At 40.3% G+C, this 25479-nt stretch overlaps 2 protein-coding genes across 9 annotated transcripts in view; both read right to left on the bottom strand.

Moving 5' to 3' along the window:
* The window catches only part of kat7b (K(lysine) acetyltransferase 7b), a 44401-nt gene extending 29831 nt beyond the window's left edge, over positions 1-14570 (bottom strand). For 2 of the 6 annotated variants that reach the window (XM_039739227.1, XM_039739229.1), the window contains exons 1-3: positions 14384-14570; positions 11020-11167; positions 1464-1640 (exon numbers count right to left, since the gene is read on the bottom strand). In XM_039739227.1, the coding sequence (XP_039595161.1) occupies positions 1464-1640; positions 11020-11167; positions 14384-14398 (340 nt within the window). In that variant the 5' untranslated portion in view covers positions 14399-14570. Of the gene's footprint in view, positions 1-1463; positions 1641-11019; positions 11168-13542; positions 13671-14383 lie in introns of those variants that run through there. The other 4 variants (XM_039739226.1, XM_039739228.1, XM_039739231.1 and 1 more) reach the window with 3 other exon arrangements.
* A 6657-nt stretch (positions 14571-21227) lies between these two features.
* The window catches only part of LOC120518143 (progranulin-like), an 80069-nt gene continuing 75817 nt past the window's right edge, over positions 21228-25479 (bottom strand). For all 3 annotated transcript variants that reach the window (XM_039740761.1, XM_039740762.1, XM_039740763.1), the window contains 2 exons: positions 24840-25076; positions 21228-22608 (listed from right to left, as the gene is read on the bottom strand). In XM_039740761.1, the coding sequence (XP_039596695.1) occupies positions 22471-22608; positions 24840-25076 (375 nt within the window). In that variant the 3' untranslated portion in view covers positions 21228-22470. The remainder of the gene's footprint in view (positions 22609-24839; positions 25077-25479) is intronic.

Here is a 25479-nt window from a genome sequence, read left to right as displayed (position 1 = left end):
CCCATGTCAGAGTTTTGGACAGCAGCATCAAGCAAAAGAGTACTTTAAATAAAACTCTCATTTTTGCCCAACTTAAACCAGGTTAATTCCCAAGCCTGGGACCAAAATATTTGAATATACAAACAGGGAATTTTAATAGCAAAAGCAAAATATAAAAGAAGAATGATGCATTAATTTAAACTAACATTTTGCATTATGGTAAATGTAAATATAGGAGCATTGGGCCACCCCCAACAGCAGTAATCCCCTTAATAAGGATAAAAGCAGTCACACGAATGCCACTCGCTCAAAAATAAAAGTAATAGACACAAACAGACACACACAAGATCATTGGTCTGTTAAAAATAAATATTATCAGTGTAACTGGCCAGATCTCACCATCATAAACAAGATTTAGCAAAGCAGAAGCACTAGAGAGGACAGCAAAAGCAAAATTAACTATTTAAAAAGACAGAATAAAGAACTCAGTTCTAGAATAGAGAATAATTTTGCTTCAAAAAAACAGAAATCAGACTAATTTAGGATGGCTGGCATATCTGCACTAACAAATCCAAAAACTGCAGATGGCAGAACTGGGAATGTGGGCCAACTGGAAAAAAAAAATGGCACAAGGGAAAACAGGGAAAAAGGACGTAAAACTAAGCACTTCAGCGCAAATGAACAACAGTGTGAGTCTGCGGCCAACAGGAAATGAAGATGACCAAAACCAGTGAATATCGTCACAGCTAGGGAAACTCTACACATGTGCATGTGATAACCCACTGGACAGGAAGTGACACAAAGGCTGAGAATATTATTTCAACAGTCTGTCTGAACAAAGAGGGACAAGTTGCTTGAAATTCTTCCTAACTTTTTATTCATTGGATAACAGTATTTAGCCTTGGATGAAGTCTGCTATCCATGTCAAGCCGCATTTCCAAACAATCCTAACAACTGTGTCTGGCATGAAATAGGGATGCCACTGACCTTATACTGGCCATGAGTGAAGCTTCAATTATAGGGTGGGGCACAGAATGACCCAAAACCTTGGCTGACTAGCAGTTTACAACTTGACATTGAAAGTGAAAACAGGAAACTTCTAAAATATATTCCTCCTGTAGTCTTCACAATTCATGCTTTACATGACCATTTAACGGTCTCACACGCACATTAAATCAAGCCTCCACCTACTCTACACAGGAGGAAATGTGTTCTTAAAAAATAGACCTAAATAAAAAGTTGCAGTGTCACAGATGAGAGGACAGGCAAGGGCCACTTTCACCAGCCTAGCAAAGGCATCTGCCCCTTTGCGTTTTTCATTTATTAAAATGCAAACATTATTCTTTTTGCACATTTGACTTGGTTTGAAGAACTGAGTTCTGGGATTAAAGAGCAAGGAAGTTCAGTATGCAGATTAAAGAAGGTGGATGTCAATGAGATGTACAACTGTCTCCCTAAAAGCACACTGAAGCTCCGTCTCCTACCCCGGTCAGAGAAGTCGATGGCTTGCTCAGTTTCTGATCCAGAGGAACGTGTCTGGCGCAGCGGGTATTTCTTGGGGGTGACTGGCGCCCCCTGCTGCTGGCTACGTGTCACCCGCCTGGTGGAATAGGAGGCATCATCTGAACCAATGGACTGGACATTCTGAACTGGACTGGAATCTAAAAAGAAAGCCTTTACATTTTACAAACATCCGACAGAGCTTTTCATTGCATTATCACTTCACTAAGGACATAAAAATAATAAAAATGAACCAGAAACTAAAATGCAAGGGTCGGCAACCCATGGCACACCTTCAGAACTTAACGTCTATGAAGCTCTCTGTCAATACCGAGTTCAGCATTAAGAGTGGCAGGCTCATATTCTAAACATGACACAGTGCTTTTGTTCTGCTATCAACCGACTGTAGCTTACTGAGAACTGAACGTGTTGGCAGGGCTGTGAATTTGGTACACAAAACCTTTGACTCCAACTTCCGATTCATCTATTTGTAATTAGATGAATATACGAGGTGAGACACAAAAATAACTGGATTGGTAGGAAAAAAAATATATTTATTGATGAATTACAGCATCCTAAACATTGTCACCTTCTATATCCTCCACCTCCCGATCTCTACACCGCTCCATACGTATCTTCCATTGACTGAAACTGTGCTGGAAGTCTTCTTGTTTGAGGCTCTTCAACAGGCTTGCCATATTTTTCTTCAGTGGATGAAGTGAAGACAAAAATGTTCCCTTCAGGTCACTTTTGATTTTCGGGAACAAGTAAAAAATAAATAAATAAATAACAGGGAGCTAAATTGGGCGAATAGTGAGGATGATCGAGGACAGGAGTGTTTTTGTTCATCAAAAACTGCTTTACAGAGAGAAAAAGAAAAAAAAAAAATTTGAGAGAAATTTGATGTTGATTCACCGTTTGATTTTTTTCACCTGACATTATCGCAGCAACTCGTGTAGCGATTGTTGTGCAAATACTGACTGCGCTATTCACAGGACATACATAGCCGGTCAATGGTTTAAGAGGGTGTGTAGGAGGGGATATACCGTATATACTCACATATAAGTCAGGTCTTGAAACCCAAAAAAAATCGATCATAAAATCAGGCCCGACATATACGCCCATTGAAAAATGCAACACTTATTTTTTTTGCTTCCTCCAATCTCACACCAGTTTTTCAGACGTATCGCAATTTTGTTGCAGCAGCATAGTTACCAATTTCTTTCACCACTTCAACGACTTTTAATTTAAAACCAGCTTCATATTTTGTTCTGATCGAACGCTCCATTGTAGATAAGGGATGCTCTTATTATAAAGGTGTATGAGGGTGCAAGATACAAAAAAAAAAAAAACAAACACAAAACAGTGCAAATGTCGCTTCAGAATAGTTTGGGTATTATCGTGTGGTCACGTAGGTACAATACATAGAAACAAAAAACGCCGTGTGCTCCGTGGCTACTCTCTCAGGTGGGCGTTAGCATATCATCACAATCTTCTTGGACCAATAGCACAAGTTTTCCATGTCCGACTTATGCGACCGACATTATAAAATACCAGAAATTACACATTATCAAGCCCCGACTTATCCACGGGAGAACTTAAACGTGAGTATATACAGTAGTTCTATGATTCACGTCCGGCCAACCTCCAAACGGTTTTCCAGGAAAGCACCAAGCCCAGTTTGGTTATTTTTGTGTCTCACCTTGTATTTACAATGCTGATTGAAAACACACAATATACAAGATGCTTCATCACTGACAGCATGAATCATCAGGCCATATTTTTAGCACTCTAACCTGTTAAAGTTCTTGTTTAAAGGCTGCAGCAATGTTGTTATGGCTCACAAAGAGTAACATTAAGCACAAGACTAAACTTACAAAATTAAAAAAGAAGCTATATTTTTATCAGCCTAGTTCAATAGAATCAGAACATGTGAAATTGGAAATTTTAACACATTACATTTTACATTCAGTCCGAGTTAGTACATTTTTGCTACTCTGAATTCGACTTCAGTAACCCAATAGTTGCTTCCGACTCCAACACTGACTCTACAGCCATGTGTTTTGCTTTACATGTATGAGGGGGAGTCAGGCTAAAGTTAAAAAATAGGATTTATTATAAAATGGAACAAACTTTAACAAAGCTGATAATGTAGATAAAAACACTGTATATTCTCAATGTATAGTCTCCATTCTTCTCAACACACTTACACCACCTGCCTGGAAGTGCTGGGATTCCAGCAGAATAAAAGGTTTTGTCTTGTCCTTGCCACCACCTGTGCACCTCTTTCTTCATGTCGTCACCCGTCTTGAATCGACGACCACTCAGATTTTTTTTTTAGCGGTCCAAAAAAGGTGGAAATCACCTGGGACCAATCCTGGTGAATAAGGAGGATGTGGCAATACCTCAAACTTCTGTTTCTCCAGACAAGCCTTGGTGTTCTTAGCAGTGTGTGGGCAGGCAGGTATTGTCTTGCATCAAAAGGACTCCTTGAGAAAGCAGACCTTGTCGCTTGGATCGAACAGCAGGCTTCACATTGGTCTCCAGCAATTGACAGTATCTTGCACTAGTGACTGCAGTACCCCTCGGCATGTAATGTTTGACAATAACTCAGGTACAGAAGCGGTGGAGAGGACAAGACAAAACCTTTTATTCTGCTGGAATCCAGGCACTTCCTGGCAGGTGGTGCAAGTGTATTGAGAAGAATGGAGACTACAATGAGAAATTACATTCTCAGTTTTGTTAAGAGTCATTCCATTTTCTAAAAAAAAAAAAAAAATCACACTTTCTAACTTTAGCTTGACTCCCCCCTCATACAATGGGGGTTTCAAACTCAGATCCTCAATGGCTGCATTGCATTCAGGATTTCTTTCTAGCCCCTTTCTTAATTAGTAACAAATTACTACCAAAATAAAATTTAATGTCTTAATTTTAACTGACTTCCTCTTTACATTTAAATATTTGTTTCTGTTTCTTTTTTCCTTAACCAGCATCCCAACAATAATAACATGTAAAGCAAGCTAACAGATGACCAGCTATTTTAATCCCATTTAAATCGATATGTTCATCAAGCAATATCTGTTTCAATAAAATAAGTGAAAAGAAAATGCAAAGCTATGAGAAATGGTGATCTGCTCTGGTCCAGAAAACATTCCGATAGTGATCTCAGAAGAAAATCAACGGTATTGGAAATGTCTGATGTGGCAGAACACTAGTACGCAACAGAATTAAATAGTATGTTTTATTAACAGCAACAATTGGCAGAATTGGTTGGTTTGAAATTGGTGATCCATGAGAACCAGAGTCTGAGACCACTGAATTAGCTGATCACCGCACTTTGTATACCATTAACCTTAGCTGTTAGTTAAGAAAAAGAGAAAGAAAAAAAAATGTAAAGGCTTTGAATCTTAAAAATTAAGTCAGTTAATATTAAGGCCATAGATGTCTGTTTTATTAGCAGCAGTGATTGGTTACTAATTAGGAAGGTGGCTAAAAAAAATGCCCATTCCAAAGTCAAATGTTTTATGTTGTTTACCCCAAGCAGTTTGTAGTGATGATTGACAAAAAATTATAATCTCATGTTTTCTTAGAGAACTGAAGACAAAATAGTTTATGATAGAACTAGCTGTTTAAGTCCATGCTGAAAAAAGCCTGGGGTCCTAGAAACTATTGAAATCGTAAGAAAAAAACTGAAATGGGGAGATGTCAGGTAATTGAAAGGAACTACTCTGGACGTCTCTCTCCTATGAGGATTCATTTTGCCGACATGCTCGCATCGCTTGTGTTATTAGCATCAGGAGGAAAAGTAAAAGGGATATCATTTTGCAGATACGTTTGTCTCACTTCTGTATTTGCGGCTAAGCAAGCGAGTCTTTCTTTTGAGGTTTCTTTTTGCCGACGTGCTCGTCTCGCTTGTGTATTAGCAGCTAAGCGAGTTTGTTTCCTTGGAGGTAGAGCCATTACCCCTGACTCCACCACTCACTTCCGTGTCGGACAGACAGACAGACACACATGCGTAGGCATTTATATATAAGATACATGTTAAGGGTAATCAATGCTCTACAAAGGCAAATAACATGAAAAACTTCCAGAAAAAAAAAAATTCAATGTTACTCACTTCACATAACCCACATACAGTACCAGTTATCCAGTATTTTGCTCACAATATGCACAAATTATATCTGTAATTGGCTAACTGAACATCTCGCCTAAAGAAGAGGCCAGAGTTGCCTTGAAAGCGCACATATTGTAGTCTTTTTAGTTAGCCAATAAAAGGTGTCATTTTGCTTAACTTCTCACTACATCCATAATGGCTAACACAATATACTAAACGCATGCATTTTGTGCTAAAATACTGTAATACATATGTCTGGAAAAATCAGCACACATCATAAATGGGAAGTGCAAGTCACATAATGCTGAGCTTTTGAACTGAAGATCTGCCTCTTTCCCTCACTCATTAACCAAGTGTCCAATCTTCAGTTCACAAGCTATGCATCTTGTAAATGTGTTTCTTCTTTATGAAGTGTGCTGATTTTTCCAGAAACATCTAATTACCAATAATTTAGCAAAAAATGTTGTTTTGTATGCTGTCAGCAAATAACGGGATAACCAACATGTGGATCATACAACACAAGTAAAATGAGATTTTTTTTCTTCTCATGGCTACTTTTCATATAATTTGCCTTTGTGCAGCATCGGTCAGCACTGGTGTATATTACATCATAAACTCTTAATCTTTGCTCTCCATGAAAACATGAGATTAATATTTTTGTCAGTGATCTCTACAAAATGCATGGGGGCAGTAACATTAAAAAAATAAACATTTTTGGGTAACTACTTTAAGGGTAAATTACGCACAAAAGTTATTTTTTTCTTCACAAAGAGAACCACAGACATGTGGATCAAATGGCCTAGCAGCGTGATAGAGAGCACAACTTTAGGGAGCTTTAACACGTCATTTAATAGTATTTTGGAGAACCTTTATGAACAGGATGGACAAGCTTTTGGGGATGAATGGCCTGTTCTCACAATTGTTCTAAAATATTAGAATTCTTAATTATGACATGATGTTGGTTTTTGGCTGTACTGCCCACTACTAAGGCAGTTTACACAACTGGCAAAGCAAGATTTTAGTAGGCTTTATTGTTCAGTAAGTCAAAAGGGATGCCAATTTGATCCCCACCATTGGGTCATTTTGTGACCTTGAGCAAGACACTTTACCAGCCAGTATTTGCACAGTGAAGACAAATATAATTTCAACATTACACCTGTACATAAAATAAGACTGATCCACAAACTAAGCCTGGGCTATGAAGAGTCCAAAGAGCTTTCACTGTAATTTTAACATTAAATGTAAGTGTAAGCTTCTCTAATGTCCGAGCTGTCTGGAATGTAAATCACAAGGTAGGCAGTCCAGTCCTCATCACGGACTTTCCTTTTAAAAAAAATTCACATCATCAGTCTGTATTGAAATTTTACAAATTTGTAAGCAGCTGCACTCTACAGAAGATTTTAAAACCACTTCAGATAAATGTATTAGTGGAGAGGGGGCAGACAATGTCGGGCACACATTAGATATCTAAACTACATCCCAAAATCACCAAAAACTGTCTCATCTGGAGAATCAGCAGATGTAAAACAAGGTTCCACTGTACTGCCAAACTCCACAACTGGTCACAGATTAAGCACACCAACCCTGCACAGTAACCACATTTTGGCTACTTGCAATCGTGATATCAATCTTTCAGTCACTAACCATGCAGATTGCTAATTAAACCAAAAGCTTTGTATAACTAAGCTCCTGCTTCAATACCATGGTCCAGTACAATGTCTGCAAAACTCTAGTAGTTAGACCAGGTGTCTCCATCTCCAGTCCTGGGGCCTCATACATAACGCCGTGTGTAGAATTCACACTAAAACATGGCGCAAAGACAAAAGCGGAAATATTCGTATGCGCAAAAAAATCCAGATGTACAAATCTGTGCGTTCGCCAACTTCCACGTTCTTCTGCTCCATAAATCCCGGTCTTCATGAAAACTAACGCATATGCACGCGCCTGCGGACACTCCCCAAATTCCTCCCAGAATTATGCCTCTTTGAATATGCAAATCAATATAAACAGCCCTTAAGCTCAGCATTTTGTGAAAAGGCAATGGCAAAAGCACGGGGGTAAATAGTAGAATTTCACAAAATACCAAGTGGAAGCAAAGGAAAAACGTCAGGGTTTTAGCGAGCGTGAAAATGTGCATGGCTTTACGCCAAGTTTAGGTTTTATACATTGCGATTTGAGCGTGGAAACAGGATTACGCAACATTTTTGTGTGTATGCACCATTTATACATGAGGCCCCTGGAGAGCTACTGTGGCTGTAGGGTTAATTTTAACCCTGTTCTTAATTAGTGAACAGATTTTGCTGCTAATTAACTCTTTGCCTAATTTTAATTGATGCACAACTTTAAGACTCGACCCCCTTAATTATTTATTTTTTCCGTAATTAGCAACCAAACAATATTAAGAAACAAAATGAGCCAAAACATAAACAACAACCTGTGTCCATCAAACAATAACTGGAAATAAAGAAAGGTGAAGGCCTCAGTAATGTTGATCGGCTCAGGTCCACAAAACATTTTGACAGCACCCTTAAAAAAAAGAAAATCAACAGTTTTGGAAAAGTCTGCCATGGCAGAATGAGCACCATGGAATTAAATAACGGGTTTAATTAGCAACGAGAATTGGCTTCAAATTAAGAAACTGAATGAAGTGAAGTTGGTTAGAGATTGAGGCCTCAACTTGGTTGGTCATCTGTTGGCTCATTTTACATTAAATTTATGTTTAGGTGCCGTTTAAGGAAAAAATCAATTCTGCAGTCAGAGTCTCAAGAAACGTAAATTAAAATAAAGGATCCACCCATCCATCCACTTCCACTTATCTGAGGTTATATAATATATAATATTAAAATAAGGGAAAATAGTTAATTAGCAGCAAAAACCAGTCACTAATTAAGAAAAGTTAAAAAGAAAACTTGCAGCCACAGTAGCTCTCTAGGACTGGAGTTGGAAAAAATAAAATTAGTGCAACTCTCAATCACCTCTAACCCCACTTATGAGCAAATCCCCTAGGCAGATGAACTGCTCCTCTTGAGGCAGATACCCAGCCTTTACCCAAAGGAAAATAATAAACTCTATGACACTAAATATGGGCGTAAGTAAAACGTAGAATGGCCACAAATGTTGTATATCATGATTCCTACTTCCTTCAAAGATCAGGAATAAGCTTTTGTAACATTTTTAACGCATTAACAGAATGTTCTACATCCAAACATTGAATATGGAAACAACAGCATCAAATTTTAATTGCTAGGAAAAGCATATCTAAAACGACGTACAAATATATTTTTGAACTTTCAGTATATGTCACAAAGAAACTTTATTAAATACAAAAAACTCAAGGACCCTCAACTAATAGCACCATATGAGCAATGTACTAATCAGAGGACTGAGTGGGTAAAGCACTGGTTTTTAAACTCTGTTCTGAGGACCCCCACGTTGCTTCAAGTTTTCATCCTAACAAACATTTTAAGCGGAGGCCACTCTCTGCTGTGGGCCTTCAGCCGCGGTACAAAGAAAAGAGCAAAGAAAGCAGCAACTTGTCACCAAAATACATACATCTTTACATAAAGTTCATACTGCACAATATTTATGATGAGGCAGAAAGGGAGCTGGAGACATTGGCCACTTAAATGATGTGTGTTAACTGCATGAACTGAAAGAAGAAACAAACACCTTGAAGATGCAAGGGGTCCACAGGACAAAGTTTGAAAACCACTTCCATTAAGGTTGCCGACTCCTGCTCATGAGACACTTACTTATGTGAAAAAACTGGACATATCAATAAAAGGATTGTAAGCAAACAGATTTTTTTGCCGATTTATGCTCCTAATTAAACTTAATATTTCCATCTACAATTAAGCACAGGTTGTTGGCACTTAACGTTCCTAACAGATGTATTCACAGCCAAAACAAGATAATAAATTAGCAACATGAAAGAAAGACACCACCACCACACACCGGGTACAGTGGTGCTTTTCACATTGCTGTTTGTCAGTCTGCAGTGGGGCTTTTACAGCTTTGTGGCTGCTACACAATATTTTCCATGCCTATTCTACACTGCCATTTCTTACAATGCATGATTTAGCAAATGTGTTTAAATTAGCAACGTTATATTTTATCAAATAATTGGACTCTGACTACATACAAAAGTGAACAATGCATTAAAACTCCTTTAAAATGAACATCAATCCATAGAGTACCGGAGACAAAGAGAGGGACTGGACTGATGACCACAATCCACAGGTATAAACTCAAAGGTCCTCAAAGCATTTCTTTGGGATGGTACACATTCTGACTTATAGCTTTCTAACTGATTTTTTCATTGCACAAGCATTCATTTGAATCAGATATGCTATCTTCCAGCTATCGTCTCTTGTTCAGTTAAACCTTCTATTCTAAAGTGTCAAAGCTGCATACCCAAGGCCTACACTCTCAAATGCTGCCAATTAATAGTCCTGTTCTTCAAAATGGACAGGAGTGGTAGAATTTCCCCTTTGATTGTTGGATGAGTTGAGACTTCCTTCTAAGAACACCAAAAAAACACCAAATTTTGCGCCTTCAACATCACTGTCTGCCTTTCTACAGAGAGAGCAAATGAAAATGGACACCGGATGCTTAGAAAGACAGAAAGATTTGGTCCTCTGCTAATAAAATTAAAAAGTGAAAAAACTCCTCTTGATGCCATCAAATTCAGACATTGGTATAGAATTCAATGTACTGCAGGACAGTTAAATTTAGAAATGTGCAACTTGATGAGCCACATAAATAAATGTACGGTATACAAATCTTTTTTCTGCAATTCCTCTAAGGGTTTAAAAAGGGATCTAATACTCAGTGAGGAAAAAATGTCACAGTTTTGTTACCTGTAATCAAAGCATGTTGCCCCAATGGTGTAAAATGGCACATGAAAGCACTGCAAATCATACAAAACATGACCTTAATTTGCCCCAAAATGAATAACTGTGGCTCTGAGAGACCGACGGCTCATCCAAGGTTAGTTCCTGCCTCAAGCTCAGTTCTCAGTGACCTTACAATGGAAATGTGTATTCAGTAAATTAAGACAGCAGTAGTCTATCAAAATGTTAAAATTAAATGTAACATGCTAAAATTAGTCTGCAAAATACCTAAGCTCTGGAAAATATTGTTGTTTTTTTTTTTTTGTAATAATACCACAGTCAAATCAAAACTTTGTGCTGCCCCAGTCATGAAACAGTGGCTCTGAATAACATTTGCAAAGAAACTAAATTGCCCAATAGGAATTCCTAAACAATATTCCAATCAGAATAAATACAACTGTTTAACTATAACCATTTCTACAAAATCAAATAGGAATTTAGCATCTTTTATTGTGTCCACCCATACCTCACCATGAAACAAAGAGAAATTACCAATAGCAGATAAATAAAAAGTATATCTTCAATATCCCTAACCTTGTGAGCTCTGGCTGAGACGCACAGAGGCTCGAGTAAGACGAGTCTTTTTCCGGGTGTTTACGTCACTTTCTGAACTGTCAGTGTGCTCCAAGTCAGCAGAGAAGTCAGAATCTTCAGTCCCATCAGAACTGCTTCCGGCATTCCGCTTGAAAAGAAGCAAAAAGAGTTAAGGAGGTTCGTCTTGTGAATAGCTGAAGACGTCAGCACAACCTGGCAGTGGTAAATCTCAGAAGAAATCTGAATAAATGAACAGCCAAAGAGAAGGAAATGGGTCCAAACAAAACTCTCTCACTTCATCCACAAAATAATTAAAGTGAAATTTGTGCCAAGCAGCTTAATCTTTTATTCTTACCCCAATTCTAAAAAATCAACACCATACATTATTAACATGTAACCCCTTAAAATGCCTTCTGACGTGTAATCATGCATATTAATTTAATCCAAAAAATGTCTTTTATGAAATACAAGGTGATTCAAAAAGATCCATCCAATTTCAAAAGGATTTATTTCACTTGTAAATCACTACAAAACAATGCAGTAAATTGTAAATAGTTTAGGTGAGCATAAACTTTATTATGTAATCTTACAAGCGCCCAATATGACCTCCTCCAGCTGTCCTGACAACATCCACGCGATAGTCAAATTCATCCCATACTCGACTGAACGCAAATGCGATTTCGGAGATCATCCAGTGTTGTTGGGAGAATCCTTAACGTACCCTCACAAAAAAAAAAAAAAGTCACACAACGTGAGATCTGGTGATCTTGGGGGCCAGAAGTTAAGTGCCAAATCAGGGCTCCTTTACAGCCAATCCAGTGATGAGGGAGCTTGTTGTTGAGAAACGCTTGAACTTCCTGGTACCAATGAGGTGGCACTCCATCCTGCTTCTGGTGACAGTCAGAAACTCTATGAACCCCCTCTTTCAATTGATATGTGATTGGTTTCTAGGCGCCTCACGGTTGTAAAAACATGACGCTTTGAAATCAGATGAATCTTTTTGAATCACCCTGTATATACACTTATTGTTACAATGCAGTAGAATGAAACTCTTTTTTGCAAAATCAATCAACATGTGACAAATCGCCACTGTCTGGTATCAAACCATAAAACTTAGAGCATGTTTGCCTCAACTGGTCAACAGCACCAAATTCCTTTGTCTGCAACAGGGCCAATAAACACCACCTCCATAGCCAAGAAGGTGCAGCAATGTCTCCACTACAGCAGCTGAGGAAAGCAAGACTACCTGACCTTATTTTCGCCCCTTTTTTTGCAGGGATACCATCATGAGCATTCTGACCAGCTGCATCACCGTCTGGTTTAAGAACTGCAGCGTCTCTGACCACAAGGACCTACTGCACACAGCAGAAAAGATCACTGGGACCTCTCTGCCTTCCATTAAATACATCTTCACTAAGTGCTGCATCTGCAAACTCAAACCTTGTCCCACTTGAAACTGGCAGACGTTTCTGTAGCATCCACACCAGTTCTGCCAGACCTTGCAGCTGTCCCCAAGACTGGCTGTATCAACTCTTCTCAGAGGAAGATTGGAAACAATAAGGAAGGCCTTTAAGCATATATATGTAAGAAAGAATGCCCACTGGGGGCTGGGAATTCTTTTGGCCATGGAGCAAGTCCAGATTTTTTTTCCCCCAGTTTAACTGCAGTTTGTTTTTTCTGTCCTCCCAGCCATATGAAATTATTACCAAACTCATCTTTACAGACTTTTCAACTATTTATGTATCTATGTTTTATAAGATCATATGCATTTTTTCCTTTATTACTTACCAATTATTCTTCTTCTGTAATCTCATTTTTTCGAACTATTCATGTATCTATGTTTTATAGGATCATATGCATTTCTTCCTTTATTACTTATCAGTTATTCTTCTTCTGTAATCTTATTTTTGTTTCTTGTTAACTTTCTCGTTGATATTTGTAAACCACTCTGAGCTACGTTATTTGCATGAAGAAGTGCAGTATAAATAAATGTTGTTATACGATCTTCTACCCCTCGGACTCAACTCTGTGCTGCCCCTCTCCGTTCAGATCAGCTATTAGTTTATTTATATGCATTATTTTTGTCACATTTGTTACTACTGTTGATTTTAATTTTAGTTGTGATTTATGTCAACTTGCTTTTATCTATACTTAACAATCAATTATTTATAAATTTAATTATAGTTCTTCACTTGCATTGATCTTGTCCTGTGTTTATAAATATGCCACACCGTGGTTTTGGAGAGCGGTATTTCCTGCTACCGTATGCTGTATTGATGGTATGACAATAATGCCATTTTACTGGACTTGACAATTCAACCGGCAACCGTGGTTTACACCTCAGTTTCTTGGATACTACTAGCCAAACATAACACCAAAGTTATTAACTATCACAGCTTATGTCGATATTAGTTATCGATCGTAACAACAATCGATTATGGTCATGAACACGAACTTACGGTCACAATAAACAACACTTGAACCAATAATATTTAAAACACGGGCCCAGGCAGGAATATTTACCTTCTGCAGCGAGTTGATCATTACATACACGAATCTAAGTTCGGCAAGCGAAAAATAACAGCAAACGCGCTGCCTTTATATCCTGAATGTCTGCAGCGCAAGAACTGAACTAAACTAAAACAAAACAAACACACAAGTAGAAAGCATCTTCCGTAGAATTCCGCAAGGGCACCTGGGGGAACACAAATTGGCCAGTCATTGGCTAAGAAACACCACCATAGGCGGGAACAAACAGGTCAATCTATGAGCGACACCACATCAGTCCAATCAGTTTGCACACACGGAGGTACACACCGCCGCCGTTTAACAGTCCACCTCCCTATTACGTTACCACGCCCCCATCCACAGGCGCCAATCGCAGAGCCACGGCAACACAAGTGAGGCAAGAAGGAGGTGAGCAATTAGATGGACAAGACGTCTCAGCCAATGAGAATCGACCAAAGTCGTCTGTCCTCCAATAGCCAGCGCGACTTGTTTTGCAAAGTCCAGGCCTGAGCTGCAGCCTCGGCTTCTCGCATATTCTACAGCCGCGGAGAAAACAAGCATGTAGCGGAGTCAAATGGGAGTGGGAGCACAGCCCACCCATTCTCCTCAAACAAAGATGCATGGGGACTTCTGCGAATGTTAATGCTTTGAAAAATGCAAATGCCGTCCTTGTAAAATGTACTTGGAAATGTACGATAACCTTCCCCGTTTCTCCCATAATATTTGATCGTTTCATTCCAAGTCAAGCTTACATCTGCAACCATTTTCAAAGGAAATGAAATGACACCGAACAACACCAAACCGATTTAAAAAAAAAAAAAGACGCGTCGCGAAATGCAATGGCAACCAAGCGTACCTTTCTCCGAGGCATGCTCCCTCTTTGGGCGGATAAGAGACCTATTGTCGAGAAGAGAAAGGCGAGCGGAGTGAAGGATCTGTAAGAGACGAAGACACGGGGCCGACACGCTAGGCGACCATTTGGACACACAGGAGACGCGCGGCGACTCGCGCGCCACTCGGACGCTTTTTTTTTTTTTACATTTTTGTTTTTACTCCCGCCCCTTGACTTCCGGCGTAAGGGACTCTATGTCACGTGATATTACCTTTTTTTTAAACTCCCTGCGGGGCGGAGTGACAAGCCCGGGAAACTGTAATCACTCATGTTTGGGCGGGGCGATGACGTCACTCCCGCTTTTTAACACCCGCCGAGTTCGACTGCGCTGTACGTCGCCTTCGTATTGAAGTGAAAGTAAACTAATTGGAAACGTAAGATTTACTGCTAACTTAAGATTAAATAATACATTTAATTACACTACCGTTTTAAATTTACCGAAGAGAGAGAGAGACACACATACAGTTGATGGCTTATTGCTCTCCCATCTTGTATCTCAAAGGAACAAAGTTTATTAATGTTCTGCAATGAAATCAAGTTTGGGGGACCACGGGTGTCCAATTCCAGCAATGAGAGGTCGCAGTAACTGCCCCTTTTTTAATCGGTGACCAATTTCTGCAGTTAACTGACTTGTTTTCCTTTATTGTAATTGCGTTGTTCTTTTAAGACTCAATTCTCTGAAGTGCTTAATTTTTCCATGAACGTTAGCCCAGCGCCAAGGGCTGCTGCCTGGTAGTAAGGAGGCCAGGGTTCACCCCGGGTCTGTGTGGGTTTCCTCCCACAATCCAAAGACATGCAGGTTAGGTAAATTGCCAGGGTGTGGTTGGGGTGTTTGTGTTCACCCTGAGATGGACTTGTGCCATGTCCAGGGTTTGTTCCTGCCTTGCACCCAGTGCTAGTTGGGATAGACTCCAGCAGACCCCCAACCACTCCAGCCCTGGCACCATGACCCTGTTCAGGACTAAGTGGAATAGTAAGTGACTGCCTGATAATTAAGGGGCCTGAGCCTTATATGGCAAGATAAATTAAAATTAAAGCAGTACAGTTAATTAACATCAATTGGCAACTTCTCCTAGATCTGTACTAGGGCATCACTGAGCTCCTGGACAGTCTGAGGTGCAACCTGGTGGCATTGGATGGACCAAAACATAATGTTCTATTGGATTGAGGTCAGGCTAACGTTGGACTGTAGTCCTCATAACACAGCAACTTTTTTTTTTTAATACCCACCCCCTTAGGAGACTGCATTCTTTTAATGTGAGTAATGCCATGCTTTATGTATTCTGTAACCCTGTCATGGACACTATGGTGTGCTGGGCCGGTAACACGGCTTCAAGAGATGCTACCAAATCAACAAGCGAGTTTAAACAGGCAGGCTCTGTTAGAGGAAGCCCTCTGGATTTGCTGTAAGAAGTGGAGGAGAGACTGAAGTTCAAACTGATGGTCATTTGCTGAACAATTCTGCACCTATTGTCTCAAGAAATGCCACTGGGGCTCCTTTATACCAATGACCATACACCATTAGAGTGCCTGACTAGGGTATCCAAGTAATATATATTTTTTTTTATCATTAGTTTGTATTGTTAATTTGGTTGTTTTAATATTAAAGGAATACCCCACCCACATTTTTTTGTTTAATGGCTAACCTCATGTGGGGCAAGAAAAACAATCCTGTTCTCTTGGAAAGTACAGGAGAGATTCTCATAAACAGGATTGATGGGTGACAAGTGTTGTGAAAAAGTCCACGTAAAACAAAGGAAAAAAACATTTCTTGTGTCTCTTAATCTTGTCTTTTGTTTTCAGCTAGCAAATGTACTGTATATTTTTGTTGGCTAAAATGTTGTTAAATCGTTAATTCCTGAATTATCAGCCTATACATCAACCAGTAACTCAAGTAGTAAAAGTCCTTCCTGTGATTCTGAAGTCCCACCACTCCCCCCCTCATTTGTTGGTCAAGAGTCCCATCTTAAATTCAAAAACTGTTCTCTGTCTCGATTGTTCTAATCTTTACTGTAACACTCCAAATTTGGCACAGGTGTATCCCAGTCTATTGGACAGAGAGATGTTTCTGCACTTTGTGCACCGGTGGACTCCAACCAAGTGAATTGCTTGGACTCTTTTTAGGAAAGGCACGCAGGTGAGCAAAACCCAAGCTGTGAGGTTGAAGGGATGGGGGTGGGGGTATGGATCATTGAAAGGCTAATGTCGGCAACATTGAGGTCCTCAAGAGCACGGTGCCCTCCTTAGTTCTTAAGTAGAAGTAGTTTGGAACAACCACAAGTGTTTCTAGAGTTGGCCTTCCAACCAAATTGAGCCCTTTGATCTGTCAGCCCTAACATGAACCCTGGTCTCCTGACATTGCTACCAGTTTAATTTATAATACTGATGTTAACTAATCTCGTATGCCAAGGTTTAAGTAAAATGTAGCACCATACAACCTGGTATTGGCAGATGTTCGGTCTTCCAGTTGGGCTCTCTTTTTGCATTTCTGGTTGGCATCTTCACTACGATGCACGTAGATCTCAGTGATGATAACTGATTAGGACTGTTTCACCAACCTTATAAATCTAATCCAAGTGTCATGTGGTCATCCTGTCCCCCGGGGGGGGGGCACCCAAATCTTTGCCTATCCTCACAAGCACCAGGACTCAAAGTTAAGTTTTGTCTCCAAGATTTGGAGCTCATAAAATTTTAAGTTGTGCTTTTGAAATCATGGCAGAAACGGGACAACACAGTGCCTGATATCAGGGTAGTATTGGAGAACGCCTGTGAAAACAAACGGGTGTACATGTCTCCTCATAGCAGCCCTTCTTAATAAAAAGACACACAGCAACATTCCTGCAACTTGAGACTATCACAATGCCTCGGAGGTTTTGACCCTAACACTTTATTTTGATAACCCCTCTAAGACAGGTTGAAATCGCAAGTAATCATTGAAGACTTCGGTGAGGATGTTTGCAGTCCACCATGTCTCTGTTGCATGAGATTTGTGAAAGCACTGTTAATATTTGTCGTGTACCATCTGTTAGAATGATAAATGCATTTTATTTCAACAAATGTTTGTAACGTGCCATCTTTAGGAATGACAGGGATGAGCGCACACAGACACTCATCTTTTGGATTGGCTTTTCAGGCAATTATCTAAGCCTGTCTCAAGTTTGCTAGTGAACGTCTGGGCCCGTATGTGTACCCCCTTGAGCAGGGGGACCTTGCGGGCACTTCAAGATTTCAATCCATTATGGCATAGTGCGTTACCACTGATGTTCTTGCGGACTGTGGTGGTCATTCAGATCATTAACAATCCCCTCCTGTGTAGTTTTGGGCTGATCCCTCACCTTTCCCATCATCCTCCTCCTCCTCCTCACGCCTTGAGGCAAGATCTTGCATGGAGCTCCGGACCGAGGGAGACTGATGGTCATTTTATATTTCTTCCATTTCCGAATAATCGCACCAACAGTCCTCACCTTTAAACCAAGCTTCTTGCTGGTGGTCTTGTAGTCCATTCCGGCCTTGTCCCAGACATCCCTTGACAGCTCTTTGGTGTTGCCCATGGTGGTGGAGAGATTGGAATGGAAGAAATGGATTCTGTGGACAGGACGGCTTTATACACACGGCGAGGTGAGATCAGGAGTATCTGGAATTGATTGATTGATTGTAATCTGTGAGGTAGAATCCTGGCTGGGTTGTAGGGGATCAAATACTGTACGTACTTCTGTCAATGACATGCAAATCACTTTATAACTTTTACGTCATGTTTTTTCTGGATTTTTGGTTGATATTCTCTCTCCATTAAAATGAAACTACCATAAAAATTCGACACTGAGCAAACGTACAAATTCACCTGGGGATCAAATACTTAATTCCCCCCACTGTATATTCACACCGGGCACACTGTGCTCATAAAATACTCTCCATGCACACATTCTTAGCTCCACACTATGGAGCCGGACCCCCATTTTGCTCTCAAAACAGCCTCAATCATTTGTGGCGTGGATGTTGGAAACGTTCCTTTAAGTAATTCTGCCCCAGGTTTCTGGCGATTTGGGTGCTGTTGGGATTCAGATTTGCTGCATGGGAAAGGCACTGAAGAACACTGAACTTACTGTCGTGTTCAGAGCTGGAGAGGACTTTTAACATGGCGCATCGCCACACTGGCTTAATCACTGGAAGAAGTCAAAGACTCTTCTCATCTCAGCCTGTTTTTTTTTTATATTAAAATATTATTAATTTTATTGTAATCATTCCATACAAATAAAATATATTAAAAAAAAAAATAGGATTGAAAACAAGTCGCCTCCCACCCCGGAGAGAGAGCATGGCCAACGGAGTAAAACGTAAGGTTTGTAAACATACCTAAATTGACGAGTTTAATAGTTAAAAAGAAATTTATTTTATTCTAAAATATTATTGATTAGATCCTGCCAGGTTCTGAAAAAATTCTGTACAGATTTTCTAACTGAATATTTGATTTTTTTCCAATTTCAAATAGTATAAAACATCGGTTTCCCACTGACTTAAAGGAGAAGAGTTAGGATTCTTCCAGTTTAGCAAAATAAGTCTGCGTGCCAGAAGTGTAGTGAATGCAATCACAGTTTGTTTGTCCTTCTCCACTTTAAGCCCATCTGGAAGAACCCCAAACACAGCTGTTAATGGGTTAGGAGGGATTGTGAGACCCTGGCCGTCAGAAAGGCAAAATGATGTTGATTTGGTGCAGGCCCTGTGAGGCTGGAGCCCGACTGCAGGTTGGATCTCGCCCTGGAAACATTTTGGACAGCTTTAGTCGAGACAGATGTGCTCGATATATAATTTTGAGTTGAATAATCGTATGCTTTGCGCATATGGAGCTCGAGTGAAGTCTCTGCATTGCTACTTTCCACTCCTTTTCTGATATATTGATTAAGAGATCTTTTCCCAGTGTCCTCTTGGATCTTTAAAAGGGAGGAACTGCAAAATAATTTTATATATTGCAGAGATGGTGTCTAATTCCTTGAAATTGAGCGATATTTTTTTTTTCGGCATGGAGGAAGATGCAAGATGAGGAAAATTGGGCAGGTTCTGTTTAACAAAGTTCCTAATTTGAAGATACTGAAAGAAATGTGTGGCCGGAAAATTACATTTGGAATGTAATTGCTCATAGGATGCAAAGATGTTGTCTATATAAAGATCTCTAAGCAATTTAATCCCAAAATCTTTTCCAGATATTTAAAACTGCATATGTTTGCGGGAGTTGAAAGAGGTAGTTCTTTTGGAGAGGTGCCACAGATAAAAGATTCTCCATCTTAAAATGCTTTCTACATTGGTTCCATATTCTGAGTGAGTGACGCACAGTTGGGTTATTTGTATATTGGCCATTGAACCTTACTCTTATTCGATGTTAATGTTGATTTATTTTGTTTTATAATTGTGTCTTTCATTTTTCTATTCTTTAATATGTAAAGCACTTTGAGCTACTGTTTGTATGAAAATGTGCTATATAAATAAAAATAAAATGTTGTTATTGCCGATAACTTGCATTTATTGGGGCACAAAGCAGGGAATATAAAGAAGCACTGCAGGATTTTATTTCTATTGCGGACCAAGCCTGTGTATGTTCATCTCTTTGTGCCCAGGTTTTTATAGCTTGTATGTTTGCTTCCCAGTAATAAAACTGCAAGTTGGGTAGAGCCATGCCACCTTCTGCCATATAGCAATAGCCCGTTTCATCTGTTAAAATCAGGCAAAAGGTTTTGTAGGATCCCGGCCAGGACAGAGAGACTCAGGAGGAGTTTCTATCCTCAAGGCATAAGACCGTTAAATCAGAACATGCCATCTCCTCCATGACCCTGCACATACTTAGACTAGTATGCCATCTACCCTGACCGTGTTTTGGAATTGGTCTGTCATTTAACTATGTACCTGTCTAACTTTGGTTTTGCACAATAATCGAGGCACTATTGCACCTTAACGCTTAATTCTACTGTATTCACTTAATTTTACTTATTTATTGTATTCTTTCAATCTAGGACATTTTTTTTTGTTAATCTCACTGATATTCTTTTAACTTTGCACAACTTTGATGAGCGGATCAGCATGCATTTCACGGCGTGTTGTCCTGTATAACTAAAGAACCTTGACTCTAGAAGAGGGCTACACGGTGGCCACGAAGGGATGCACACGGTCAACAGCCATAAAATAGGTCAGGGTATTAAGGCGGCCCAAAGCGTGCAAAGAAAACATTGCCCAAGCCATCACATCACATCACCAAGCTGTGTTGGCACAAGGCAGGGTGGGCTGCATGGGATGATCCTGCTGGGGCCACAGCAGAAATCGAGATACCTCAGACCAGACTACATTTTTCCAGTTTTGGCGAGTCTGTGCCCACCGCGGACTCCGTTAACAGTGCTTTAGCTGACCAGAGTGGACCCTGATGTGGTCTTTTGCTGTTGTAACCCAACCACCTCAAAGGGGCTGTGCATTCACTGATGCTTCTCGGCTCACCCCAGTTGCACAGAATGGTTATCGGAGTTATTGTAGACTTTCTCCCAGCTTGACCCTGACCTTTCTCAACAGAAAGCCATTTCCATCCACAGAACTGCCACTCAGTGGATGTTTTTTTTGGCTTCTCTGTGTGTGAACATCCCAGACCTACTCAAACCAGCCCATCTGTCGCCAACAATCACACCAAAGCAGCGAGATCAGGGTTATTCCATTCTAGTGTTGAACTTGCCACCCCCTGCTAGACACATGGATGAACACCCATAACCTCATTACTTTAATATAAAACTGAATAAAATTTTGGTATGGAAAAAAAATTGCACAAAAAACTGACTAATAGAAAAAAAAAAATCATTTTTATTTGAAATTGTTCTCAGAGGGTCACAAGTATTGATGATTTTTCAACTCAGTCCTACAAAAAGCAGAGGTTTGATTAGTGGCATGGCCTGCAGAGGTCTAGCTCTGCCTACGCGAGGGCCTCTTTTGTGGTCCCTGGGCCAGTAAAATGAATCTCAGCGGTGCGATTCCCAGTCAGAACAAGCAGACACGTTTGCAATTGTCAGTCAGGTCAAGGGTTCAACAGATTTGCTGAATACTGCTGAACAGACAGAATGAAATGGAGTGAAAAAAAAAAAAAACCACATGCAGACATCCCATTTTTATTGAAATATTAAATGAGAGTGAAGATAGAGGAGTTATGTGGCAAACCACTGCCCACACATCCCAGTCACTTTAAGCAAAACAAGCTTAGCAGGGCTACATATGATTCACAGAAAAGTCTCCCTCATCACCACCGATTCAATCAAAGGGGGCAAAATGAAATTCCCAAAAATGACAAGTCACGAGGGATGTAATAGTGCAATTTGTACCCGCATGGAAGGAGAAAGAGAGTTAAAACCCCCCAAGAACAGGTGCCTTGTGGACTGTGCAAAAAAATGACAAAACTCCGAGGATCAGCACTTCAGGGCGGTTAAAACCTCTCCTGGATCTTACCAAAATTGACATCGCTTTGTATAGAAGGAAAAAGTGCATTGTTCAACAGCACTGAAGGACTAACCGCTGCTCAAACCTTATGAGGAGACATCACTCCTATTACAAAAATAAAAAACCCAAGGTCACACTGAAACATTACTGGAGTGTCAATGGCAGCCATCAATGTGCTACGTTATAAAAATATGCCGCTTCCGTGTTTAATGTAGTTAAGATAAGGAGATAAAAGGAGGGCAGAGAGCAGTGCTGCATAAGTTAATGAATCGGATGGGGCTGGTGGTGGGACGTGTTCAATATCAAATTTGACAACATTTAATTATATAAACTCGGGGGAATGTTAAGATGGACTTAGTTTTGTAAAAGGGTAAGGATAAGTGCCAAGTTTGGTTTAGGATGTAAAGCCATCGTTTTGCGCTTGCATTTCGAGCCACCCTGGCTGCTTCCAACATAGCAGAGGCACACAGCAGTTGTACCACCTAAAAAGGGGATTGCCCAGTAGGTAATGCATAAAAACACACACACACACACACACACACACACACACACACACTGATCTTAAGAGGAAGGTGGAAAAGTAAAAAGATGAACTAAACCCAAGTGGTCAGCCTCTTTTTGTGGCCGGGCAGGACGTCCCATTTCTTGTCATGAAACTTGACGCACACTCGAAGTAAATTGAAACACATGTATCCTTCAGGGCAACAGAATTGAGAATCACAGCAAACACCCTACAAAAAAAAAAAAAAAATGAATAAAGAAGAATAAAAAAAAAAGGAAGAGAAATCAGGGATGGACCCTCTGAGACCCAAAAGGAAAGGCTTAGCTCTATGGTCGGGTTGTTCTAACGTAGTGTCAAATGAAAATGGTGGAGCAACACAAAGCATTAGAACACTGCCTCACCAGCTGGCTCCCTTAGCTACGGTCAGGTGAAAAAGTGCATCCCACCCAAGGAAACATAAAGATTTGATCTTCATTTAAAATCCAAATCGTATTATGTGATCTCATCTACTGTTGAATTCTACTCTGTACTTGTAATATTTATATTGCATTGAGGATTGTGTTGTGTTCTGTGTATTGTATTGACCCCCTTCTTTTTGACACCCACTGCACACCCAACCTACCTGAAAAGGGGTCTCTCTTTGAACTTCCTTTCCCCAAGGATTCTTCCATTTTTTGTCCCGACAAGGGAATTTTTCTTTGTCTTCTTACAGCTGGGGTGTCTAACTCCAGGCCTGGAGGGCTGCTGGTTTTCATTCTAACCCGTTTCCTAATCAGTGACCAGTTTTCACTGCTAATTAACTTTTTCCCCATCACTTTAATAGCCCTGTTAGAAGAGTTCAGCCCTCTGAATTGATTCCTTTCTGCATTAAATGACAGCCAAACAAAAATGAAATGTGAAACGAGCCAATAGATGGCCAGCTAAATTGAATCCCCAAAGTCCAACCACTTTCACTCCAACCAGTTTCTTAATTAGAAGCCAGTTTTTGATGTTAATTAAACTCCTTCTTTAATCCCATGGCTTGTTGCTGCTCTCATTCTGCCACATCAGACATTTCCAAAACTGTTGATTTTCTATTTTTTCTAAAAACGCCATCAGTGACCTGAGAGACCAGCCTTACTGAGACCTTCACCTTTCTTTATTTTCAGATATTGTGCGATGGGCACAGGTGAGTCAGTCAGGTAGCATCTTGTTTTGTGTCTCATTATTGTTTGGCTGCTAATTAAAGAAAAACAAACAACTAAGGGGCCAGAGTCAAGTTAATTATAAGAAGTAATTAGCAGAAAGAACTGGTCACTAATTAAGAAGATGGCAAGAATGAAAACCTGCAGCCACTGCGGCCCTCCAGGACTGGAGTTCGACACCCGTGTCTTAGAGAGTCAAGGCGGTGGGTGGGGCGTGGGGGCTGTCAAAAGACAGGGGCTGTCAAAGCACACTGCGGCACTTCTTGTGCGATTTTGGGCTAAACAACAAATAAATTGTATTGTATTGTATTTAAACAGTATCTGGATGGAGTGGTGGCTCCAAGGCTAGGGTTTTGTACAGCTGCTTCGAATCCCGTAAAAAAAAAAACAACAGAAGTGACTCTACTCCGCTGGGCCCTTGAACAAGACCCTTAACCTGCAATTGCTCCTTCCTCGCTATGACGTTAATCTGCGAGCAGGTCCTACAACTTGCGGGGAAAACCTGGGGGTCGGTGGCAGGATTGTCACTTCAGCCACTGTATAAATAAAAAAAACCTCACGCTCTTCAGTGTGGTGCTGAGGTGTCACCCGTTGCACGGCTACACTTTGATCTCAATCCGGGTGGTTTGTCGTGTGGTGGATGCAGCAACGCGCTGTAATCGGCACATGCTCTCCACCTCTGTAGATAAAAGTGATATAACAGATGTCTGGCCACCCTAACATCTCACAGTCCATCTTATGGCAAAAAGTGGTGGCTCTGTGGCCCTGATAATCCGTAAGGTTGCAGTTGGGCCTTCAAATTTTCTCCACAGGTCATACGCAAAGAGAATTTCCTGTGAGGGGCCGATTTGAAATGACCAGTTAACCTAACTTGCACATCTTTGCAGAGGTGGGAGGAACCCACATGGACATGGGGACAACGTGCAAAGATTCAAACCCAGAATGCTGGATCAATGAGGCAGCATTGCAGGCCACTGCACCTATTTTAACATTTTATTAAATAATTCCACTCCAAAGTAACGACTTCCATGAATTCCTGCGAGTATCATACTCCTGGCTGTGCTCTTTCACTAACATTATGGGGGTCCTCTAATGGCGTAAGGAATTTATGCCAGTTTTGTTTTTATGTTTTCACACATTTAACCTAACTTTGTATTTTTCTTGCCTTTCCATGAATGTATACTTCAGGTACCCATTTTGTTTCCAAATCAAGGGTCAGTTGTTAACTCCAGCCATCTCTACCTACCCTCACCGGTAATCTCCAAAGGTACCTCACCTTGGCATAAGGGCAGCACTCCCAGGTTTCATTGGAAGTTTTGCTCATGCAGCACTTCTGTCCTTCTGGGCAGTAATGTCTTGCATCGCATTTCACATCTTGCTTGGGGGTCTGGGTAATGGGAACCTTCTGAGTGACCAGGGGTGCCACGTTGCTTTCTTTCTCACAAGTGCCCACCTGAATGTTGCAGTGGTATCCCTGTGGGCAACAATGCTGGCCATCTGAACAGCAAACTGCCTGCAGAGAAAAGCACAGCACAAGAGTTGGTGTTTGGATCACAAACACTCGATTGCAATCAAATGCTTCAATGTTATAACAATTACCATATTAAAAAAAAATTTATAAAATTCAGCAAAAAGTGGAAATATTGACACCCTCGCCCAATTCCTTCAAGGTATAAGATGAAAATGAGAAGAGGCTGCAGATGTTTGGTCACATTTTGCTACCCGTCAAATAATCCTGCATTTCTGTATTCAACATTTTCTGATTGGAGTGTACAGTGTGGATACTCGCATCCAGTTTCTACCAGCGAATGAAAAGGAATTTATGCAGCTTTTCTGGTGAATTTGTTCATAATTTGCTACTTTATGCATTTTCAGATCTTTTCCAGATTGGATGAACTTTGTTTGCTTTATTTTAC

This window comes from Polypterus senegalus, chromosome 17, assembly GCF_016835505.1.
Source record: "Polypterus senegalus isolate Bchr_013 chromosome 17, ASM1683550v1, whole genome shotgun sequence".
Lineage (NCBI taxonomy): Eukaryota > Metazoa > Chordata > Cladistia > Polypteriformes > Polypteridae > Polypterus > Polypterus senegalus.
The sequence above is the reverse complement of the archived record's forward strand: the minus strand, read 5'-3'. Positions and strand labels throughout refer to the sequence as shown.